Below are 25,751 nucleotides of genomic sequence, written 5' to 3'. Positions count from 1 at the left end.
AGGAGCTAATAGCAGCACCTACCTCCTGGGGCTTGTGTGAAGACTTCTGACTTCTGATAGTTTTTCCTTGTCTGCAGTATTTTCACAATGATTCCTGACTCATAGTAGGTGCTACAGTATTGTTATCTCTGCTTCTTAAGCCAGCCTGTTTGCTGTCTCTAGTTGCCCAATGATGCCCAGAAAAAAGCTGAAGGAGCAGGGCATCTGAGGCTGTATAAAAGACCGTTCTCAGGAGCAAGGGAAGGTTTTGTTTCAAACACCAGGGAAGCACCCTGTGTGACACAGGAAGTGCTCCAGGCAGCAGTACTTGGCATTCTGAAGATCTTGGCTTTAGTGGTCAGCATACTAGGGCAGGGAATGGTGAGGGAGACAGAGGATGCATGGCAAAGGAAGAGCAGAAGAGCAGGGATCTGTGTGCCGCCCCATTTCCCAAAACCCCAACCTCAAATTCACTTTTAGGCCTTGTTCCTCACCTTGACCTACTCTGTGCCTCTTCTAAAAGTGGGTATCAGAGGAAGTGAATGTGTTTTTGTTTTTGTTTTCCTGCTGTGTTTGGTGAACTGGTGGTGGTAGTTTGTGTGTGTATATACATGTTCATGCACATATGTGTACCTGTGTGTAGATATCATAGGTCAGTCTTGGCTTGTTTCTTATGACGTTCGTCTTGGTTTTAGAGATAGCGTTTCTTCTGTGGCCTGGTACTCACCACCAGACTCTGCTATTGAGCAGTGATCCCCACAGATGTGTTTATCTCTACCTCTCCACTGGGATTCCAAGTGCACACCACCACATCTGGCTATTTTACATGGGTTCTGGGCATCAAATAGGTCTCAATGCTTGATGACAAGCATTTCATCCTCTGAGCCATCTCTCCATTTCTGAGGTGTAATCTTGTTCAGGGACTGCAGAATCTGCTAATGAAGGGCCATCATTAGGGTATTAAACACCCCCGTAAGCAGAAGTTCTAGCTCACAAGCTAGTTGGAGCATCTAGGACAGAACATCCTGCTGTGGCTAGATGATGCTTCCCAAACTCTCTCTGGAGAAAATGTTTCTAACGCTTGATGAAGAAATGGTTCAAGTGAACATTGTTTTTAAGCCCAGCATCATGGAAGGGGGATCAACAAGCATCTTCAAGAATGTTTTGTAGATGCTAGCCACCCCCCCCCAGGCTCCTAATACAATTAACAGTAAGGAAAATATATTTATTCTTGTTCAAAGTGTCCTGCTTGTCTGTTGCGATGCTGCCCTCTGCTGGTACCATAGGGTAGAGGAACCATTTACAACACAGTAAAGAAATGAATTTAGGATTTACTTATCTGAAAGACTTTGAAAAAGCTAGGCAGAGGCTCCAGTCAGGGGAAGAAGACCTTCTGTCTACAACTCACTGTCCAGGACATGTCCTCAGTCCCTACATACTTTCATAGGCTCCTCCAGTGCTACCCGAAGTGGAGACTTGCTTAGGGAAATGAATATTCTACCCTAAAAATGATGCCTGGAACTGTCCTAGATTTGGAAAATCCCACCCTCACCTGAGGGCTGCTCCCAACAGTGTGGGAAAACATTCCCCCTCATTTTAAGCTTCCTAGGACAGTTGCCTCAGCCACACCCTGGCTCAGGGTCACTCGCAAACATCCCTCTGTTCCCTTCTTCTTGCCAGCTCCTGGTTGCTCAGCAGGTAGTCATCGATAAATGTGAAGATCTCCTCAGGGGTGACAGGTTCCATGTAGCGTTCCCGGTCAATACCCTGCTTGTCAATTAACACCATGTTGAAGTAGGAACGAGTGAGGCGCTGGAATTGCCTAGACAGAGCAGTTCAGAGAGGTGTGAGACCTTGGTCCAAGTGTCACAAGACAGCACTACTACCCTCCACTCTTTTATAGCTGTGCCCCTCCCTGTTCCACCCTCGCCATCCCCACCTCAAATCCTTTTTGCTTCCTTGCTGCATCCTAGTCTCGGTAGCCTTTCCTGCCTGGCTTTCCCTCCTCATCATAGCCTGTTATTTCTTCACTGTGCTTTCCATTTGGAGCAAGAATATAGCATACTGCATGTAGCCTTCAGGGAGTAACTCCAGGAAGCATGTAATTGGAGAACTTATGACTTGCATGCACATCAGACCTAGGAGCACTAAGGTTGATTAGCAAATCATGCTTAAGTTGTCAATCTGTAGCTGCAAGTCTCCGTCCTCAGTATTTCCTAGTCTCTTTAACTGCCCTGAATTGTTCTGTCCCCATTGACACTGAAGTAGAGGTAGGTATGATTTCCTAGAGAACACTGATGCCTTTATTGGACCTGAGTGTCATTCGGGGGAACTGTAATGCTGATAATGGATAGATAATGAGAAAAGTCAACTTCTACCACCTGTTCCCTATAACCCTCTCTTTCATGAGGGACAGATAGGTACAGTTAAGATTTCAGTGACCATAGATGCCTTTTTCTCCTTTGGAGACTGGAAGTAAACAGAGGAGCTCATAGGCAGCGAGATCAAAAGCTTCCTAGAGATTCTAGTCTGGAGTGGAATCCTTTGTGTCTCTCTCAGTTGTGGCTCTTCAAAGTCACCTGAGGTGACTTTATGAAAGCCCAGATCTGTGCTTTGAGGTAGAGCCTGGTTATGTGTATTTTATGGCTCTGTTTGGTTCCTTTAGAACTGAGAATCACTGTCCTTATTTAGCTCTAAGAGTTCAAACACAAGAAATGCCTTCAAGACACTAATACACGTCTGCAGGGGCAGCCCTACGCTCTAGGGTCCGTATTAGCTTCTTGCCCATCCCTGCCCTGCAGCCTCGCATGTAGTCCGAACCTGAGCTCCTCAATGATGCCTGCTGATAGTTGTTGCTCCCGGATGCGCCCCACCTCCTGAGGTGGCTGTCCCACCAGCTCAATAATGGTCACATGCCGCAGGTCCAGCCCACAGGTGGATTGCTGGGAAAGAGAAAGAACAGTAAATAGAATAGCCTTTTATATGTACATTCTTAGGCTGCTTGGCTAACCCCCAACCCCATGACTCCATTAAAGCGACATGGGAAAAAAGGGTTTCTGCAACGATCACACAATCTCATGGAATCAAGTGATCACAGTATTATGAGGTCTGTACAAGCTCTTCCCTCTCATTCCCGAAGTACTGGATTCACAAAAGCATTTCTTTTATTCTACCTAACTGAAACGTATTGTACAGCGTGGAATAGAAAAGAGAAAATTGTTGACAGCCACCTAGTCTGGTCTTTTTATCAGTCTATTATCTACTTCCCTATCACCAGGTAAATTCCAAGTAACTTCCTGGCTTTCCTCTCCGATATCAAGACACTTAGGTACTGATAGTGATAGGCATCACAGACCTGGAGCTAGACAGCTTGGCTTCCGTCCCAGCTCTACCACTTGCTAGCTAGTGATCCTGGGCAAGTCTGACTGGTTCAGTTTGCTCAAGTCTTCAGCGGGGCATAGTACAGTCTGCACATCATAGGGGTTGTTGTGAGAATTTGTTGTCTATGTGTAAAAGCTTGCCAGTTGTTATGTGGTATTTATGAAGCACTTATTATACAAGTGAAATTCCTTGGAAAGACACATGTAGGTTATTCTTAATATTTACATTTGACCATAGCTGTTTTATAAGCCTCTCTACATTCCATTCCCAGCCTACACCCAGTTCCTTGAGAGATACATGTACCATGCCATACTTAATGACTTTTCCACAAAAGACACTTTTTAAAATGTGAACAATATACGTAATGATAAAAAGAATCAAATACGATCCACAAAAAAGCACGACCATGTAGGTTTTGTGTTGCACAGAGCAAACTCTTTACTAAGCCATCCTGAGGCAGTAAGTAGGTCTCACCTGCAGCATAGAGATTTGCATTTTGTAGTACCGATTGGAAGGATCAGGGGCGGAGACTATGAGGAGTCGCTGTTTCTCATAGAACTGATCCAGGAGGCCAGCAGCGGAGTTAACATTGACATTAATCTTCATAGCTAGGGCAGAAGCAGATAGTCAGAACAGGTCCTTCTTCTTTACCCCTGAAGGCTTGTACATTCTTGCCATCCCTTCCCTGATGAAAATTCCAGAAGGAAACCTGAACATTTTATACTCTCTTTTTCTTTCTTTCTTTCTTTCTTTTTTTTTTTTTTTTTTTTTAGGCTTAAGTATTCTTTGGGGTCCTTAAAATAGACCCATCTCAGAATCTCTATTCTCATACCATACACGTTGATAGTTGACCCCTAGACCATGGAAGGAGATCTTGTAGAGTGCCCTAGAGCATGCTTAGTCATTCCTTTCCTAGTTTCACTCACGAGTACAGACAGGTGGCGATCCTGACCACTGTCGACTTGACTGGCAGACTCGGGAAGGGGTCCCCTGGCGTTCATAACCACCATCACAGTGGTATTCACAGATGGCACCATAGTTGTCCCCCGCTGAGCTGCAGGTGAGGTAGCCGTGCTGTGGTGGTTTCAGAATGGGACAGCGTCTCACTGCCAGGGAGAAGGTCAAGTTAGGGATCATGATATATCTCATAGTCGGGAAGGGCTAAAGAGCCCCGGCAAGCTTTCTAGGACAAGATACTTAAGATAATCCAAATGAATAGATTATCTGTGTTTTCAGTAGCCAGATGGAGGTACAATTTTCTTCACTAAGGAATTAAGCTTGACATGCAAACCCAAGTTCCTACTCTTTATAAACACAGAAACACACACATACACACAGAGTCAACAGATGAATGTAAATGTATAAAAGAGAATATTGTCATCTATGTTTGTAGACTTTTATAGATAAGCAGTGTAAATATGATCAACTTGCAGAATGGCTTTCTTTCTCACGAAACCTGATCTCACAATCAATATAGCACAGGCCAAAAAGGATTCTCTGAGGGGCCCAAGAGGTCCCACATTCACTATCTGTCTATCTTAGCTTCTCAAGGGCTGATTTTACATATATGTGCCACCATACTTTGCCACACTTACTTTTAATTGTGTATAAATTAGATGAGTCCACGATTGAGAGACAAAAGCAATCATGATAGAGATTTAGAACAGAATTATTACGTTGTGCTTAAACATATTTCTGGAAGCAGTATCAAAGAACATGGGGATATTGTTTGTCTTTCAATGAAAAGTCGAGAGAGTGAGCTTTCATTATACATTGTGCGTATGTATAGAGAAAAGTCTCGAAGGAAAATACTAAGATGTTACCAACAAGGAGCCCTGGAAGATGGGTGTAATAAATTATTCTGGTTGTGTGTTGCTTTAATTTTAGTTTTGAGACAGCATCTTGATACTTAGCCCAGGTCAACCTTTACTCTTCCTGCCTCACCTGCTAGAATTACAGGCATGTGCTGCTGTACCTGTTTTCTTTTTAATTATTTTTTAAATGTCTAGTTATAAGCATGAATTATTTTGAAGATGACAATAGTAAAGTGAAACTATGTGACCAGAAGCAAAGAGGAAGGGGACCAGCAGGCCACCAATGTTATCATTTCAGTAGAAAGACGAAATGATTGATTAGATTTGATTATTTTTGAATACTAAGAAAAGTGAGGGATGTAGACTATTTGTGAATGTTATCTAGATTTAGAAGGACAATAAAGAGTCATGTGGAGAATCAAGGTTTCTAGAACAATTTTATGCCTATGTAGTGTAGGTTTTCTTAATAAATCTGTTTTGTGAAGTTGGCTTTTGCTCAATATAAAAAGGAGGAAATAGCTGTCATGGGTTTCTGAAGGTCAGGGCAGAGCAGGAATTTGAACACTGTATACAATGAAGACCCCTCCCCCTTCGGACCTTGTACTTTTACAATGAACTTGCAGCTGGCCCGGTTGTAGGCTCGGTCATAGGCAGTATAGCGAATCACGTGTTCTCCTTCAGGGAAATGAGAACCAGGCTCTGGACCCCTAAGTGTTACCCTGCAGGAGACAGGGTGAAGGAGTTACTGAACAACCAAGAGAAAGATAGGATTGAGATCTGAGGCACATCTTCAGGGTCAGCCTGTATTGTCTGATCGTAAGCACACCAGGGTGTTGGGAGATCCTGCTATTTAAAGGCCATAGTCTACCATGTCTAGAGAGCTCCCCTGAGCTCCATGCAAAATGGAGGACTCCCTTTCCCAGCAGGGCTTCCTCTTTTTTATCTTATCTGGGGAGCCCAGCCCCCCACCCCACATTCTACCTGAGAAATGTCACTTAATCCTTGGTGAAATTACAGGCTCAACTTCCTGGATTGTATCTTTATGCAAATGAGGAATCCCAGAACCTTAAGCCCCAGCCAATAAACCTTCATCCCAAGATCCCTTTCCCACTTTCCGAGGTTTATATGGTCCTTGTTCACCCCACATAAAAAATAGAAAATGTTTCGTTGGATACCATTTAAGGAAGCTGTTTCACTCAGTGTTGTCTAAAAGAGCTGTAACACTGAAATCCTTGCAGAAGACCTTCTTCCTCCATCCCTCCAAATTCACTGCCGGACCAGGATCCTGCTGATCTACCCTATCAAGACTTTGCTCCATCATTCCCCGCCTGGTGCTCAGCAGTGGCTGGACACTCCGAGGGAAGAAGTGGATAACAGAACCACATTGGGGAACTGGGAGACTCTACTAAGGACACAAAAGGCATGCATGACTCAGGCTCACCTGGTGATGGTACCATCAGCAGAATCTTTTACTAAGGGTGGGTCCCAGTATACTTGGGCAGTTAGTTTCTCTGGCTCTGCCATTTTCTCACGAGAGTGAGGACAACGGATCTTGGGTGGATCTATGTCTGCCGAGGTCAAAAAAAATCAAATGTGGATTTATACATCCCCTGCCTTCACTTATGAAAGCAACATTACACACCACTGGGTAGGTTTAAAAAAAAAGTGCACCTATAGTCAGGAAAGAGGGGTAAAGGAGACCAGCTCTATAGGTAACAATGCTATGCTCCTTCTGTATTGTCAGAGTAAAAAGAATCCTGCCATTAGAATTCCACATCTTCTGTGAACATAATGCCAGATCACCTTTTGCAAGAGAATGACTGGAGCTCCCAGCATTTACCTACACATACAGGATCGCCTCCACTCCACCGCCCATCTTCCATGCAGATTCGGCTACGATCGCCTTCTAGGTGGTAGCCACTAGAACAGCTATAGTCACATCGAGAATCAAGCAACATCCCATTGGTGCAGGTGTATGTGCCACTAGTGATGAATGGCAGGGAGTGGCACCTCATCTCTAAGAGAGAACAAAACAGCAAGTTCAGCACCCTATGGGACTCTCTGGAGAAGATGCATGAGTGTGTGTGTGGAGGGTGGGTGGGTGGGTGTTCTATTCAACAAAGAATATAGAAATCTCACCTAGCCTGCCCTTAATATTTCTTGTGGAACTGCCTTACCCTCAAACTGTCTTTTTAATTTTTTTTTCATATTACAAAGTAAAAAAACAGTCAGTGGGATGGAGAGTGGGGTCTTAAAGAGCAAATCTGTGTGCATGACTATGAAAATAAGGCCTCAGTCTGCATCCTGCCTTCTCCTGTTGCTCTGTGACTTAGCGACATTGCCTCATTTCTCTGAGTCTTACTGTTTTTATTTTTTAATCAATAAGCTACATCTGCCTCACAGGACAATTTCAAGGAAGCCTCAGCAGTGATTACTTTTTGTTTCTTGCTCCTTAGCTGCTGGGTCTTCTTCAATTGTTATATGCCCTAAGGCATGTTCAAGGTTCCTTGGCTGTACACACAGTTAAGCCAAGGCTCACTTAGATGCCACAGTCAGTTGGCTTTCAGTCCACTCTAGTCAGGCCACTGCCTGGAAGGCAGGGTGATATTTAATAAAGGTGGAATTTGTGTGCTTTCAAGACTGTTAGCACAGAATAGTTGTGAGCCTGTCATTATTAGTCTTGTTTGGGGATAACTGATACTTGGAAGAAGTAAGCCATGCACATGTCTTTAGCTTGTGTAAGTCCCACATAGAGTTTGGATGTTATGACTTTTAACACAAATTTTACACAGGCTCTGTTCATTTTTCTTCATGACTAAATGAAGCTCGACGATGAGCCGATTGCTTTTCTTTCCCCCCTACTTTTGTTATGTATAAATCACACCTCAAATGACCCCTTTGAAACCAGAGCCAAGGATAAAGCTAGGTCTCTTCAGATGAATCCATTTACTCAGTATTATGGGACAGTGAAAACAGTAGATTCAACCATGAAGAAGGTCCAAGCTAAAGACAGGACTCAAGTGTAACAGCTACCTCATGGAAATGGGTATATCTCTATGCTTTTGACTAATTTTATGCTTATAATTCATAACCTCATATCTTTTTTTGTGTCAGTTCAGTTCAAATTCGGTTTGGAAATGATGAGGTTTAAGTCCTAAAACAACTTACTTATCATGGCCTGAAGGGTTACCATAGTGACTTTTTTTTTTTTTTTTTTTTTTTGGCCATCCCTCTTCTCTCCTCTATAGCTTCTTATTTTTAATCAAGCTCATTTATCTCTGAATACTCAGCACATATGCATACAAGTGTGAAACATGCGTGTGCAAACATTTAAGTTTCTATCCCATTAGCCTATTAGCACTGTAAAGGTAGTTGAGAAGCTGAGTGAGCTCCTAAAGCACCCCATGCACATGGATGTCCTTGAAATGGTATTTGCTGACCACATATGGAAAGACAAATCTTGCTGCCAAAAGGCTGAAGAGTTTGAATATGAAATATGGTTTTGGGAGATGAAGGAAGATAGAATTCAAGCTACGTGTGTATTTGTATTCCCACATCACGCTATTGGGAATTCTTTTTTACTTTAAGAAGAAAATGAAGACTAGCAGATGTCTCATCAGCTTTACTGGCAAGACCTCTAAGGCTGTAGGCTAAGAAGATTAATAGCACTTGACCACAAGTAGGAAGGAGTCTGGAACACATCCTTGGAAGCTTCAAGAGGTGGCCCAGGCTTAGATCAGTTACTCATGGCCAAGTCTTATCCTCCTACACACATTTCTGGGATCTATGAGTCAGAGTGGCTGGCTGTGACTTAAATATCCACATTGCTTGGACAGTAACCACCACATACAGAGAAATAGAAACCACAATGTCAGGAAGAAGAAAGGCTCTGTTGGAGGCCTATAGAAAGTTACCAAGTTTCACAGCATAAAAACCCTAGGTATATGCCTTCCATGGCCAGCAGGCTAACTTTCTCTCATACACATATTGGTGTATATATATATATGCTCACATGCAACTTACGCTTGCAGTAGGCAGTTCCAGACCAACGCCGGCTTGGCAAACATTGCACCGACTTCCGTCCAATCAGTCGAAAGCCCCGGTCACAGGAGATCTCACAACGTGTGCCTAGGCTACTATGATAATTGCCTCCCCTTGGTGAGTAGCATGTGGCTTCCCCATCCTGGATATTCAATGTGTAACACCATCGGGGAACTGTAGTAACAGAAGAAAAGTAAGCTAGAAGTGCAGTTATCAACCTTATACAAATAGTAACTATAGGCAACTCAGTAAAGCTGGGGGTAGGAGAGGTGGCTCTCCTCAGGGAAGAGTACACTGATTCATTGTCCGGTGCCTTAATGGTCAGTTCTGAAAACATGCATACAAGTAACATTATATGGATTCAATAGGCTTATATTTAGGAATGTGTGTGTGTGCATGTGTGTATACATACAAAGGCATATATGCATACAATAACAATTGCTGGATAAAGAGGCCATAAATTTGAAGGAGAGTGAGTAGGGGTTATAGGGAAAGAGAAAATAAAAATGTAATGAAATTACAACCTAAAAATAAATAAATAAATAAAAACCAAACAGCAGCAGCAGCAGCAAAACAGTGTGGTGGTGTTAAAAGGGAAGAGACAGAACTGACTAGAACAGAATAGAGATCCCAGAAACAGGCTTAAGTAGGTCAACATGATTTTGGACAAAGGTGCAAAAACAATTCAGTGGGGGAAAAGACAGCTTTTCAAAACAAAGGACACTAGAGAAGTTGAAGTTCAGGTGCAAAAAAAAAAAAAAAAAAAAAAAAAAAAAAAGACAGGGGAGGAAAAGAACTAGAGTCTAAATCTCACACCTCACTCAAAAAAGTTCGTCAAAATGGATGTTAGATTTACATTGCAAACAAAAAAAACAGAGCTCATAAAAAATTAGAAAATCTCTGGGATTCAAAGATAAGCAAAGAAGTCTTAGAAATGATATCCAATGCATAAATTATTAAAGAAAATCAATCAACTGGACCTTTTCAAGGGTAAAACTTTTTGCTCTATGGATAAGTCAGGGAAAATCCAAAAACTGGGAGAAAATATTTGCAAACCATACATCACATCCACAACAAAAGACTAGGGAATAGAGTATAGAATATAGAAAACATGTTTTCAAAACTCAACAGTAAAGATGTGGACAAAAGACACAAAGAGACACGTCATTAAGGAGAATCTGTGAATGATTAATAAACATATGAAAAGATGTTCTGCCCTATTAAACACTAAAGAAATACAGAGTAAAACCTCAGGGCAATATCATTAATAAACTCCTTAGGATGTCTAATACGTGGAATGATAATACAAAGTGCTAAAGAAGATGGAAAGAAACCAAAACTACAAATTGCTTTGGGGAAATAGAAAAACAAGGGCACACTGAAAAAAAGTAGTTTACCGAGATGTTATATACTTTCTTTGTAAAAAAAAGTTGACCCTGCGACTTCATTTCAAAGTGTTTACTCAATGGAAATGAAGACCTGAGTTTACACACAGTCTTACCCCCTAATGTTTGAAGTTCCTCTATTCAGAATTGTCAAAAATTGGTTCTGTGTGTGTACAGCATAGATAATGGGTTTATCTCTGTATGAAGATGTTTAAGAATAATGTGCTGATACAGGTGACAACACCGATGAATTCTAAATGTATCTTGGGAAAACAAGACTCCATCATATGACAAATACTCAGGCCATGGGATAGACTACAGCTCAGCAGTTGCCAGATGTCAGAGGTAAAGACAGGACATGACAGCATGGTGAAGCTCTCTGGGGAGATAAAACTGCCTTCGTTCTCTGGTGGCAGTTATCTCACTCTAGGTATTGGTCAAAACTCAAAGAACTGTATACCAGAAAGTGCGTGCTGCCGTATAAAATTTAAAACAACGGGAAAAATGGAAGATATACATTAGAGAGAGAACAGGAATGTGACCTCAAAGCAGACTGCTGAGGACTGAAAGTCTAATCCCAGTTCAATGCTGAGCACACAAGTTTATAGGGTGGTTCTATCATAAAGATGCCTTACTGGTAACAAAATAGCTGACTCTTCCACTGGTTCCATGTTCTTGCTTATATTTTGAGACAGAGTCTGCTATATGGCAAATGCTGGCCTCAGACTCAGGATTCCCTGCTTTAATCTCCTGGGGCAGGGATCACAGGTGTGCACCACTACTACTTGATCCATATGGTTCTGAGCTTATTGGGACACAAAGAAACAACTGGATGGTGGATGGCACAAGTTTACCCACATGGCATGGCACGGTTTGCCTAGAATTTAGAAGGGAAAAAGGACCATATAAGTTTATTTGATTTTCAAGTCAGAGAGACAAGGATATGGGGAATTTTTACCAAAGGCACATAACACCAGGTCAAGGAACAATGAAAGGCTAGGGCCTCTGTTGGCATGCAACTGGAAAATAAACATAGGTGAGAGAGTAAAACCTATTCTCCAACCAGTACCATGCTTTGGGCTTCCACTATTAGTTTAAGTCAGCGGCAGTGGTGGGGCTCCCATCTGGAGACACCATCTCCGAATTACATAATGTCACTTAAGTGCTAGATTTGTGCAGGGCTTGTAATTACAAAGCCACAGCACATATCTCAAAAACTTAGACGGGAGCCTGGGACCTCAAAGGCACATCTGTTCTTTCTTGTCTCCCATCTTCTGTCAAGGAGAATACCAGACTGAAACTGGTAGAGGCAGCAAGAATGGAAGCCAGAGACACAAAGCTCAGAATCAATACAAAGAGAGTGATGAAAGCCAAGCTACTGTAAAAAAGTTCAAGCTCCCTGGCCTAGACTCAGAAAGACAAATGTAACATTTAAAAAAATAGATTTGTGGTTCCTAGACTTTATACAGATGTGGAGGATTATGGCATGCAGGTACAAATGGAACTGTCTAAGGGGAACAAGGGGGACCGACAGAAGAAGTGATGGGTGAGACATGGGAGGGTACAGAGGTAGGGGGGACTCAATCAACACACGATATATGCTTGTATGAATTTTTTTAAATTGCTAACCCAGAAGAATGGTGACATAAGGACAGAATGTTGGAAGACAGGAGAGGGCTAAAGCCACAGACTCCTTTTTCAAATGGAAAAGGTAGGCTCTAGGTAATAGCCTGGAGCCTTTGATGGGACGGAGAGTGCAGTGCTCTAGAACATTACAAGGTGAGGCTTATGAGCCAATGGAGCACTCAAGAACAAGTTATTCCAGAATGACTTGATTTCCTTTCTGGGTAGGGCCAGCGGACTGGTAGAACAGGGATGATGACAGCTTGGTTATGTGGAAGTCAGTGAGGCATATGACAGACTATGCATTTCATGCCATTGATGTGGATGAGATGAAGAAATACAAGAGAAGTGACTGTACAGTTAAAGAGAGTCCTAACTGGTTGGACAACCATACATAAACACTGCCAGTGGCAGCTGAAACTAAGACTATGGTTGAATACTGCATGGTGAAAGGCCTGATGGGAAATGTAATCACATTGAGTCCCATGTTTCCACACGGCTCTTCCGTTTTCACATCCATCTCATACAGTTCTCTCCAGTAGCCCTGTGAGGTATGCAGTCTTCATCTTTATTTTGTGGAAGAGGAAGGGACTTTCCCAGAGTTCCTTGGGAAGTAAGGGACAGGGGGGAGGGGCAGGGTGGAACCCAAACTCTGTCTATTCCAAAAATGGGTTATTCGAAGTATAAAACCTACCACTGCAGCCGCCATTTTGAAGCATTTATTAATCCATCCACATGTTTCATAAATCCAAAGTGCAATTAGCTATGTAGTAAAATGTGTCCTGAGTCCTTTTCACATGCCATGCTCATTTTTCGCCTTCCAGAGGGCCCGTGGCATCCGTTTGTTTATAGATACAGTGCAAAGCCTTGCAGAGCGGCTTATTTTTTGATGCTTTTATGACACATAAGCAAGCATATTATGTTCACGGTTCCCACCACCACTTTACGTCTTGTGGTTCTTGGGATCAGACCGAGGACCTTACGCATGCTGGGCAAGTGCTCTATCACTGACGTATAGGCGCGGTCCTAACTTCTTTCTCTTTTTGAAGCGAACAATGTGTTTTGGAAATCTTGGCATATCACAGCATAGCAAGTGTCCACTGAATTTAAATGGGATAACATTTATAGAACGCTCTGCACTGTGAGGGACACATGCTAATAGCTTGCCCAGAGTTCAAAAACTGGAAGGGCTCCCTTGCTTTAGGGCATACAAGGACAAGAAAGTCTGACAACAAGGAAAAGACTTCCGTGGTGGCAAACTCAAGGTAACCCAAGCAGTTACTGGTTTGCTCGGGACTCAGACAGGCTGTGAGGCAGCTGCTTAGCCACCCTGCAGACTAAGGCTGCACCTCCACACTAAGGCTTCTTTCTGACTCCAGGCAGGTTTCCTGATAGGAGAATGGCAAAAGTGTAAGTTTTATGAAAACAATACGTAACCATGTGGACAGTTTTCCCTAACATAAGGAAAATTGCCCCCCCTTCCTTGTTATCTTTTCTGTTTATCTTTAAAAATTAATTAATTAAATTTTTGATGAAAGACACAAAATAACCATGGCTTTGTGATCAGACAGACCCCACTTTAAATGCCCATTCTGCCTCCTTAACTTCTGTCACTGTAAGCTTTCCCTGAGCTTAGTTTTCTGTTCTGTAAAATGGGTGATAATAAAGCAGCCCTATGTGGCTGTGGTGAGAAGCAAATGGAATTCTACACATGAAATGCTCATGCTCCAGAATGCTGTTCTCTAAATCCGCATCTGGGTTGGAGCCAAAGTCTCACCCGTGTTCAAGCGCCACTGCACTGTGGCATCTGTCTTCAGTACTTCTGTTTGGAGGTATCACCTCTAAACTGCAAGACGTTTGTAAATGGTACAGTTGCAGAGAAAATGGCTACAAGGCACAAAAGTGATTACAAGAGAGGCCAGGACCTCAAGTTGTACGTTCCTGGCCACTGCTTTCCATGCATCATTGATAACCTTGTTCAGTTTGCTTTAGGCCCGGAGACCAAGTTGCAAAGACTCCTAGTGGACACTCAACGCCAAGGCAAATGCTATTGTGTTGCATATGTTTTTTTTTTTTTTTTTTTTTTTTTTAAGGGCTTTTTGATCATTTAAAAATAACCAGTGAGGCAGGTGAGGGGTAATAATGGGGATGCCAGACCCTTCAAAGTCCTTCTGGCACTGGAGGTGTGGCTGGGTGGTAGGGCATTTGCATGAAGCCTTGAGTTTAATTCACAGCACGTTGTCTGACACCCACTAGTGTGCCATGGCTCTCTCCAAATACATGGATATATTAAATAGAAAAAAAAGAATTAGTTGGCAAGGGAAAACCTGATGTGCTAAATCAACTTTTGGGGAAAAACAGTATACAACCCTAGCTAAAACACAGATTTCATGTGAGAAAATGGCTTAAAAAGTGGTCAGACTAGGAGTGTGGTTTAAAATTGTTTGACTAGGTCACTGTATTAGGGGAACACAGAACTTGAGCCCAGGAATCTAATTAGGAAACAATAACCTTTATCCATGTATGAAATAATACTAATTCTAATCCCATGTATTAAAGAAATGATAGGTCTTGGTGAATGACTAGTAAGAAATGACGAGGAAAGGGGGTTAATTAAACGTGCTGGGGGTCATTAGAGGTGACACTAGAGTACTTCAACATCTGAGTCACTAAGAGGGTGGTGGTAGAACTATCAGAATATAGAAGCAGGACGGTCAGGTTGCAGTACAACTTTTTATCAGATAAGACAAAAGAATTCTCTTTTCGACATCTCTAAATGGGTGTCTAGCACTGGTAGAGATGCAGTCCTGGAGCTCCGGAGCTGTCAGGGATGCACAAAATTCAGATCCCAGTCTTCTTCTCTCTGTGATCAATCACCACCCATACCTCATTCTCCTACCTTGGCTTCAACCAGGATCCGAATGGAGAAATTACCATGAAATCCAAGGAACGAGAACCAGGAAGAAAAGGATGTGTTTACTGCTGCTTGAGAGACCAGGGAGACTGAAACCCAAGTCCATGTGATTTGGAGATCAAGAGAGAACTACTGTTTTCAAGATGTGGTGTTTCAATTGGAGATAGGTGGGTGGATGGGGAAACGGGCTGCAGGAACTTAGAGTCTGACGTAGTGATTGTACACCAGTAGCAGTAAAAAGAAGACAAGAAATAATAGATTGAAAGATGGAAGAACCCCATGCTTGGATCATTTCTCTACCGGATCTGCTTTCTCAAAGATCACCATTTACCACCTCAGCAATTAAAATATTTTCTACCCTTCGGTTTGATCTTTCTGCAATACTTGATATAAATGATCCCATACGCTTTCCAGATTTCTAAATTTTCATCTGTAGCTTTTCTAATATTCCCAATAGACAGTCTTCTACACTGAATGCTATCATTCGCTGATGTATCCTCTTCTACACATGTATAGCAATGTCTTCCAAGGCTTCACCTTGGTTCTCTCTTCAGAGAGCCTTTTTATTTAAGCTGGGTATTCACAAAACTTAATCTTCCAAATGTGTGTGTGTGTGTGTGTGTGTGTGTGTGTGTGTGTGTGTGTGCGTGTGTGTGTACTTACAGACACGTGTGTGATCACAAGTGTGTTGTGTCTGTGTGTCCTTGTCTCATGTGGTGTTGGGGATTGAACTCAGATTGTCAGACTTAGTAGCAAGCCATCTCAATGGCTCTTAACGTACTTTCTAAAGTTTGTCTTTCTGAAATGGTTTTGACAGTCCTCCTTGGTATTCAGAATGGATTTTTCCAGGCATTAGTGCACCCAATCTTATCATCTGCTTTATAACATCTGGGGAATATGTCCTTTTTTTTGTGGCACTGGGAGTCAAACCCAGGGGGCCTTCTACACTCCCTGAATTCACTGTTATTGAGCTACACATCTAGCTTCTCTGGGGTGCATCCTTACTCTACATTTATTTGCCCCCCCCCCCCAGTCTCAAATACTTCTACATAACATCACTGTAACTGATTCCCGGAGAGTCTCCCCAACTCAGGCTCTTTCTTTTACCCCTTATTTTTTAAATGAAATAATCTAGTGTTCTGAAATGTCTTCGACATTGTCACCACCCCTGTGGGGAAAAAAAATCACATGACTACTCATTAGTGCTCCTAGCATAACAAATAAACTCTTTTGTGTGCCCAGGAACGCATGGGCAGAGAGAATCATAAATTAAATTTTATTAGACATCATACTACCTAACTTACTATAAACTCAGGAAATACTATTCTACATTCTTTCTGACTCTCCTTGGAAGGACCCCTAAGTCATGGAACCTTTTCTACATCACTCTTTCTATTCAAGTCTCTTCTCCGATATTCCACCCATATTCCATCCCTTCACGTCAGGGGGATTTCTTCTCAGCCTCTCAGTGCAGTAAATTCGGTTTACCTTGTTATCATTGGATATCTGCTTTGGCAAATGTCTATGGCCTTTTCCAGTTCATAACAATCTGTCCATTTTCAAGGCCTATCCTGGACGTCATGCTTTATACATGACCTCTTATACTCCTAGTTCATCAATGGCTCCCACACAGTTTTACACTTATTTGATTTACACGTTAATCTTATTGTCACTTCACAACCAACAGAGTGTAAGCTTAACAAACCCATGTTGTATCCCATGTATTCCCCACAGGCTCACTCTGCACAAGAATAGGCAGGCATAGAATACTCAGTCTATACATAATGACTCCTTCAGGCCAGGGAGGAAAAACCACACAGCAAGTCAGTAACCAAATTTGTAATTAGAAATCATAGCACACCTGCTGGCTGTGAAGGTGCACACCTGTGAGGCCAGCACTGGGGAGTCTAAGGCAGAAGGATCTTGAGTTCAAAGCTGTCCAGGGATACATAGTTAGTTAGACCCCGTCTCAAGAAATAAATGAACAAAACAAAGGGGCTTGGGCTCAGTGCTAGATCGCATGCCTAAAAGCAAACAAAAGCAAAATCAAAACAATGGCAAAAAAAATCATAGATCTTGATGATTCTCTGTGCTCAATTCTGACACATACGAGTTAAACATGGGCAGGAATGTTTCTGGGAGGGTCCAGATCTTAGACCATAAAACATCCTTTCTGAGCTTAAGAAACAATGAGAGTTACCTCTGTAGTCCAGGGCACGAGTAGCGGGGACCTCTTCTGCATATACTTCATTGTAGCTTTCATCTGGAGAGTAGCCTGAGCCTAGAATGAGGAAGAAAGTAGAGATTTATATTCACTTATCACTCAAGTACTTCCCAGTACCTTCACCCTTGTCTTTGCCTTAGGATCTGACACTTCATGATAGAGTTGCCAAGTAATTTGTAAAGTTGCAGAACAACTGTGGGTGATCCTGATCACAGGAGGTACCCAGAGAGCAACTTCCGAGGGGTAAGGTGTATGGGGGCTAACTAGAAGACTTTCAAAACAAAAATAATTGAACTCCCTTAACCACTTATCAATTCTGCCAATCTTGACTAGAAACCACCCAACTGATGCAGCTCAGGCACTGCCTTAGTGAGTAGCCAAACTCTGGGGATGGACTGCTGTCCCAGCTCTGAGGAAATGCTACCACCTAAGTGTCTTCTCCAGTGACAGACTTTGCACACAGTTTTCACAGGGAAACAAGATTTCAAGTTCTCATTTGCCTACAGGGCATGTTAAGCACCTGATAGTAAATGCTAGGGAGGCATGCCAAGGCAGATGGATGACTTGAAGGGCAAAGGGGAGTGAGAACTCTTTCCTAAGAACTTTATTCTGGCTTGGAATAAAATGAGAAGTCAGGATAAGGTTTTGTTTGTTTGTTTTTGTTTTTGTTTTCTCCTCCTCAGTGCTACTGATTGAACCTAGGGCCTCACACTGTAGTGCAATGGGTAATTTCCTCTCCTTCCTGTCAGGAGCAGTTTTAGCAGTGAGCCTCTGAACTGGAAAACATTCCAAGTCTCTCCCATTCAGTTAAGTGGCCTCGTTCCTCAAAGTGGCTGTCTGGGAGACTAAACATAGTGTTCCAACCAGACGCAGGAAATCGGTCATGAGTATGAACTAATTGGAAAACAATTCAGTTCTTTCCATAGCAAAGCTTCCGGGAGCCTTTCTTTAATGCCCCTGGGCTCTCGTGCATGTACAGGAAGAGGGCAGCCAGCCTAGTTGCAGTCTCAAGATAACTTTCCAGTTCCAGGAGAAGGTGTGTACTTACAGGACAGGGCTGGGCTTTAAAGCTGGAGCCCTTTGACCTATGTAAACAAGCAGAACATAAGCTTGTGGCCTTTTCTTGGGCAGAGGCACCTGACCTCCTGCAGGAAATGGAGGCGGGGAGGGAGAATGGAAGAGAGAGGGAGGGAGAGAGAGGGGGAGAGAGATAGAGACAGAGACACAGAGAGAGACAGAGGGAGAGAGAGGGAGAGAAGAGAGAGAGAGACAGACAGACAGAGAGAGAGAGAGAGAGAGAGAGAGAGAGAGAGAGAGAGACTTCTGGATAGGATGGTGGTGGTGATGAGTTAGTCCAACTCAGTGAACAATCAAATAGCAGGTTTGCCCTATGAAATCATGTCCTCCTTGGTTTGCCCTCATTCCAAAGGAAAGGGTTCCCCTTTTCAGTTTTGCTCTTTTCACATTCCAGTTTCTCTGACTTCCCTTTATTCCTCCCTAGGTCCCCTCTTGTTCTCTTTCCCACATGGGAGGTTTGTTTGTGCAGCATGGAATCCTTGTCAGCTGTTTCAGTTTAGTGTTAGCCTCAATCCCTCACAGCTCCCGTAAACAAGGGACCAGATGTGTTTGGTTCCTTAAAGTCTTGGGTCTCCCCATTCTTACTGCAGAGCTAGCTTCTGAAGAACTGCTCATCAGGGAACAAACAGCTGTTCGCCAAAAGAGAAAGAAGGGTGTCATGGGCCTATGTCTGGATAAAGTAATGACAATGACAACTTAGCTCTTAATCTGTAGAGCATATGCTAGCTCATTATGTTGCCATAACATCTCAGCTGGGTACACAACATTAATGCTCTCCTACATAAAGACACAGAAGCTGACTCAGAGGAATAGAAGGGGTTGCCCAAGGCTTCCTAGATAATACATTATAGAGTTGACCTCCCAGCCCAGGTCTGTTTGAAACCTATGGACTCAGATACTAATATTCAAACGGTAAGAAAGGCAGTGTTTTGACTTATGTCCAGAAGGGATAAAGAACCAAAATCTGTCTTGCAACCTAGCGTCCCCCCCCCCCCGGTGGCAATGGGGTGGGGTGAGGAGACCATAGACCACTGTGCAATTTATACCATTCCAGAATTACAGGGGATGTGGGAAAACTAAGGGGAAAACTCAATCACATAATTATAGTCTCCACCAGAGTGCAGAGGTAGCTAAACCAGTGCTAGGTTTCTTTTGTACCAGGAATGGGCTTGGGCTACTTAACCACTTAAACTTTCCCACGTCATCTCGTTGCCTACTTTTGAATATTTTATGCACATATTGGGATACTGAAGTGGGGTATAAGAAAGAAGGACACAGCCTCTGTTTCATTCCCTTTTTCTAAGCAGCAATTCTCAGTTCCTTTGCATCATTCTCTATTTTTTTTTTTTTTTTTTACTGTGTGGTCTGTTCCTGTCCATTCCCTTCGTGGATGTATGGTTGGAAAGATATTGGATAATTAAAGATGATGTTAACAGACACATTAATACCTGCCTTCTGATGACAAAAACAAGTGTGAGTCCCTGAAATATGCACATATTCCAGCCCCCGTTTTTAACCCACTCTGCTTCATGTATACTCCCTAACAATTTCCCACTCTCTGTTGATTATTCCTGGACACGTTTTCTCACTTGCCGGGAGTCCACACTTAGCTGCTCTCTTTGTGCAATTCCCATTTGAGAACAAAGGCACAGAATAAGACAGTCCTTGAGGTATTGGCAATGTTTAACACTTAATTACAGAATGAACAAAGGAACGGATAGGCAAAGGGACACAAACCCAGGGTGAGCTAGCATTGAAAGGGAGAATCATGAAAACTCCAAATATTTCCCATCTGAGAAAGCTTGCAGGGCTGCCGGAGACCTTAGCAGCCTGGGTTCCTCCCAAGCAGTCTGGGGGGAAATAAATGTAGAACTGGGGAGTGCCCAATTTGCAAACAGCCTTCCTAGAACCTCACATGAAGCTACTCGGGTTTTTTTGTTTGTTTGTTTGTTTGTTTGTTTGTTTGTTTGGCTTTTTTTGATGCCTTGTCTGTAAAACATTTCAGGCTTTCATGAGTTTCATACAGGTGTTCAAAATTGGGGTTTGAACCTCGGATCTTTATTCCCTTAGTTCTGTGGGCTTTTGAGTAGATTTTGGTCTTCTGTGCTTGAGTTGAAGCCAGTGGGTGTTTGGGGAGAACAGCTGCATATTTATCTCCAGAAGACTTGGGCTCTTTTAACCCCAAACAGTGTGCACTCTGCCAAGGGCTTAATTTGAATTTCTTCGGCTGAATGTCAGCTCTTGTGCTTTACCCCCTACAAAGCCAGGTTAAGCCAAAGAGGGGAAGAAGCCTGCATACTTGTTTGAAAGCTGGATACAGCTGTTCCAGACAAACAGAGCTGCTGCCAAAGACCTCTACCAGGAGCTGGGGGTATGTGGAAAATTTTAGCTGCAGTGACTGTGGCTGTGGTGGTTGCAGTTTGTTATTTACTCGTCTCTGGATATTTTCCTAACCCCATTGGTCAGGACTGTCTCATCTCCCCCACTCTCTCCAGCCCTTAGGAGGGCAGACACTACAGGCCACAGAATATTCTTAGCACTTGAAATGCCACTGGAACACAATCAAAAACCTCTGCATGGTGGTTCAGTTTCCTTTCATTGCCCCCCACCCCCATTGCAGTCTACCCTCCTCCTTAGTCCACTCTTTTGGGCTCACTATGTCTCCCAGGGGTGAGGCATGAAACATTCAAGAATCCAGAGAGCTCCATCCTTTCTGAAATACTAAATGAGCCAGAAGAGACTGGCAGATTCCTAATTCAAAGAATGTAATCTGTATTGTCATTAACCCTGTTGGTCAATAAACAGCTATACAAATCCTGTAGATAAACCCTGGGAGGAAGAGAGAAAGAAAGGGGGAAAATCTTGTAAATTCTTGTCTCCTCTTAGTAGACTGCCTGTCTCCCTTATTTTTTTTTCCAAAAAAAGATACATGGTCTGAGTCTTACAAGAATATTTTACTCAAGAAAGAATTAATATTAATACAGCTTTGGTTTATGAAAACATACATCTTCTAAAGAGTTTTCAGTGGACTGTAGATAGAGCAGTAGAGAACTTGGATAACATTTGTGAGACTCTTAAATTTAATCCCATGTGTAGAAAGCAAACATGTAACATACCAACCATATACACAGTCAAACCTAAAATACCGCTGTTGCCAGGAAGTTAAAAGGGCAACTGAAACACAACAAAACAAAACAAAAAACAAACAAAGCAAGAAAGAAACTGGGAAGGTCACCTCAAAGGCCATGCTGTCTCCCTTTTGCTTGTGTGTTACAGCCTATTACCCAGCAGCTCTCACTAGGATGCCTCATTGGCCTTGATTGGCAGCCCCTTCTAATATTTGGTTATGTTCATTGCCACCGATCAGTTTTTCTCTGGGCTTAAGTTAAGGATCTGTCATTGTCACCCCGTTCTTCCCTCTTCTAAGTCTTGGTATTGTTTTTGACCTCCCTAGGAGTGGACAACAGCTCACACAACTTACCTGCATACCACGTTGCTGTCACTGCCGGTGTGAGGAGTAGCAGCAGTGAGAGCACACCTCTTTGAGTCAGTGGAACAGTCATCATCCTTGTCAGGGAAGCTTCAGGAGGCAAGACTAGGGCTATGTGGCCAGAAGTATCGGGATAAGGGGAAATGACTTTCAGAGCGGAACCAGCTATGAACTCCCCAAAGCGAGAGGAAGCAGGCATATGGGATCTGTGAGGAAGAAGATTTTAACATTCATCAATTCCAGTTGTGCTATCTGGATCATAAACCTTGTCTGCTTCAAAGCATAATAAGCCTTCTTTGGATTTATGGTCCCCTTTTCTCCCAGCAGTAAGAGGAGAGTGTTAGGCAACTAATCCTCAATGTACTCTGGGGCCATCAATTTAAATATTGCCTGGTCCAAGGAACAAGAGAGGCGCACGGAAGTTCCAAGACCAGAAAAATACTAGCATAAAGTCACATAGAACTAGAAGGGAATCTGGAAATCCAAAGGGATTGTGTCCATTCAGCATTTCGTAACCACGAATCGGGAGAAGCATTAACCGTATATGGCTTAAGACCTTCAGCACTAGAGTGAGGCAGATCTGGATATGAGTCCAGTTCTGTGACGAATCCTAGAACTAGGGAACTTCTCTAGGCCTCTGTACTTCACCTACACAACAAGGAAAATAGTGTGTACATTATTGCCTGCCACAGAGGGGAAAACCAGTGTGTTTTGACATCATTATTACTAACTACAGATTACACAAGACAGGGTGTTTGCTTTCTCCAGCCTCCCAAGCAATAAATGTATCTCTGCTCCTTTCTTATCTCTGGGTTTTGAGGCTTAGTAGTTTGATAGTTACTTCTAGCTTTTAAGTGTAAACCCCCACCCCGCCCCCGAGCTTTGCCCTGCTGGGATAGGAGGACAGGGAGTTTGAAGAGGACCCACCTACTGAGCCCACAAGGAGAGTATGACCAAGTCTCTACTGCTATGTCATTTTCCTTTCTGGGGAGATCTTCACAGCAATGAGATGAGATGAAAGAATTCTGTAGTGCTACTGGACGAAAACACCTTAAGTAGCATTGCTACAACTTGCTGCCCATCAATGTACAATAGCCACTGGATCTTTCTGCAAGCGTCCTTTCACCTACATGTTTCCTGTGCAATGCCAGGCTCAGAGAGGGAGTCAGTCTCAGACATGGAAACATTTATAAAAAGAAAAAAAAAAAAAAAAAAAAACACCTATGACAGGTTCTGGGCAGAGTCCTTAAAGGACATCGGATAAAGTCCAAAATTTATTTTCCAAGTGATTACTTTTTAATTTTTAGATCTAGAGTGTCTATAAAGCAGGAGAGAGAGAGAGAGAGAGAGAGAGAGAGAGAGAGAGAGAGAGAGAGAGAGAGAGAGAGAGAGAGAAGAGAGAAGGAGAGAGAGGTAGAGAGAGGTGAGAGTGAGGAATGGGGGTTAAGAAAGTGGAAAGCTGTAGTACGGATGCTATGGTAAAAAGAAACTCTGGCGGAGATAAAGGAAATAGACAGAGTAAAGCATCAAGTGGCAACCGAAAGAGATTTTAAAAAGAGCCAGGGAAATGAGCTCATCGCTGACCCTTCTCCCACATCCAGCCTCAGACCAACGCCTTTGCAGCAGAATAGAGGCTTCCCTGTGCTAGCCCCACACTCTTTTTGAGCCTATGAGCTCGCTCTCTCCTGCCCACCTCCTCCCCAATCTCAGACTGAAAAATTGGACTCACCGGAGGGAGCCATCCTTCTACTGGAAGCTGAGAAAAGAGCAGGAACATGCATCTGCAGGCAGCACAAATGAAAACAGCATATGATCCAATTTCATTAAAAAAAAAAAACCCTCTCCCCCCACCTCCAGCTCCATCATCTGAGTCCCAAATCTTTTGACCTCTCCACAGCTGTGAAGTGGAGCAGTTCCGTTTGAGAGATTAAGTGCAGTGTACTTACCTGCCTTTTATTTTATGACTCTGTGGTCTCGTTCATCTCTCCTCTTTCTCCTTGCTCTCTGCTCCTCTCATCAGTTGGGGGAAAACGCCTTTCTACTTTAACATTCCTAGAACCAGTGGCTCCTGGTCTGTCAGGGCCTCTGGGATTCTGGTAACACTGCCCAGATGTTAGGACATTTACATTTGCCAAAAGTCGTCTTAAAGCTATATTATCCCCAAAGCTATAGTTTGATACGTCCCAAGAAAAGAGTTTGGGGTAGGGAGAAGCAGGAGGATCAGAGGAGCTGGTGCTGTCTGCTGCAGAGGAAAAGTGTGAATGTCACTGGTCTCAAGCTCTGAGTGGACTAGCAAAGAACTTCCAGAGATGTGTTCTGAGGAACACTACTTTTTATGACTCAGCATGACATCAGTATTGAAAGAAAGTGAATTTCACCAGCTCCAGAGAGAGAGGACACATGTAACTGATTTTAGCTTTTCCCTAGATTGTCCCTATGCTTTCTTTCTTTTTTTTTTTTTTTCTCAAATCATACTTTCTTTGTCACATGTATGATACAGGGTCAGACACACTTCCCATAAATGACTTAAGTTTTTGTTTTAAATCTTTTAGATTTTTTTCATATAATGCATCATGATCATATTTTCCCTTCTCCAGTTCCTCTCAGATCCTACCCACCTTTCTACCCACACAACTTATTTTTCTCTGTATTTGGTTATAACTTTTTGATAAGATTATGTTTACCAAAAATCATGCATGTGTATGTGTAAGGTGTAGGACATCAAACCTGGAGCTTTTTGCATGCCGTGTGAGCATTCCACCCCTGAGGCATACCCTTCCTTACCAAGGGCTTCCCTGAAGAATTAAGATTAATTTCCCATATTATGAATGGAAGGGAAGTATGCTTGGGGAAGTTTTTCTGAAAGGCTCTTTAAATGAATTTAAATAATCTATTCATGGCAAGAATTCTTTTTTATCATTATTTTGTTGGATATTCTCTGTTTTTACATTTCAAATATCATCCCCTTCCTCCCCTTCCCTTCCCCCTCCCCTGCACTTGCTTCCAAGAAGGTGCTCCCTCTCCCAACCACCCTCTCCACTTCAGTGCCTTGGCATTCCTCTACACAGGGAAAACGCACCTTCACTGGACCAAAGGCCTCTTTTCCCATTGATGTCAGACAATGCTATCCTCTGCTACATATGCAGCTGGAGTCATGGGTCTCTCCATGTGTGTTCAATGGTTGGTGTTTTAGTCCCTGGGAGCTGTGGAGAGTTTGGTTCGTTGATCATGTTGTTCTTCCTATGAGGTTGCAGACCCTTTCAGCTCCTTCAGTCCTTTCTCTAGCTCTTTCATTGAGGGTCCCTGTGTTCAGTCTAATGGTTAGCTGCGAGCATCTTTAACTGCATCTGCATGACTCTGGCAGAGCCTCTGAGGAGGCATCCATATTTGGCTTCTGCCAGTAAACATTACTTGGTCATGGCAAGAATTCTATTCTATTCTATTGCCAAGCTGTTTTTCATCGGTCTTGGATGGTAGGCTACTCATCAGGGGGAGCAAGCTTTCTTTGTCTTTTTGTCTTGTAGTAACATTATTCTTACATAGTCTAGACTACCTTATACCCTTTACATACTAATCGTTAACATTTCTATCGCGTGGAAAATCAGTTTAGGTGGGTTTGGTGCTATAGACCAAACGTTCCAGGACTTAAAAGTCTGATGCAGGGGAATTGTGCACTCCAGATTAGCTTAAACTACAGAGTTTACTGCAAGATAACCTGAGATAGGTAGGTTAGGTTGTCTTTAAAAAAATCAGTGGTTTCTCTGAAATATTCTCTTTTGGATGCGGCATTGCTATTGTGCTCATGAATTCATAGCAGCAGTCA

At 42.8% G+C, this 25,751-nt stretch overlaps 1 protein-coding gene across 1 annotated transcript; it reads right to left on the bottom strand.

The window, feature by feature from the left end:
- Nucleotides 1–1,233: 1,233 nt before the first annotated feature.
- Nucleotides 1,234–24,098, bottom strand: SRPX2 (sushi repeat containing protein X-linked 2). Its single transcript, XM_080909630.1, has 12 exons — nucleotides 23,875–24,098; nucleotides 23,658–23,709; nucleotides 21,920–22,134; nucleotides 17,338–17,418; nucleotides 9,198–9,389; nucleotides 7,015–7,191; nucleotides 6,616–6,742; nucleotides 5,772–5,893; nucleotides 4,287–4,466; nucleotides 3,835–3,968; nucleotides 2,800–2,921; nucleotides 1,234–1,801 (listed from the first exon to the last, which is right to left on the bottom strand). The coding sequence occupies exons 3-12, from the start codon at nucleotides 22,125–22,127 to the stop codon at nucleotides 1,621–1,623; spliced, it is 1,524 nt and encodes a 507-aa protein (XP_080765756.1). The 5' UTR covers nucleotides 22,128–22,134; nucleotides 23,658–23,709; nucleotides 23,875–24,098; the 3' UTR covers nucleotides 1,234–1,620.
- Nucleotides 24,099–25,751: the final 1,653 nt, after the last annotated feature.

This window comes from Micromys minutus (assembly GCF_963924665.1).
Source record: "Micromys minutus genome assembly, chromosome: X".
In the NCBI taxonomy this organism is placed as follows: domain Eukaryota; kingdom Metazoa; phylum Chordata; class Mammalia; order Rodentia; family Muridae; genus Micromys; species Micromys minutus.
This window is presented reverse-complemented; position numbering and strand designations above follow the sequence as displayed.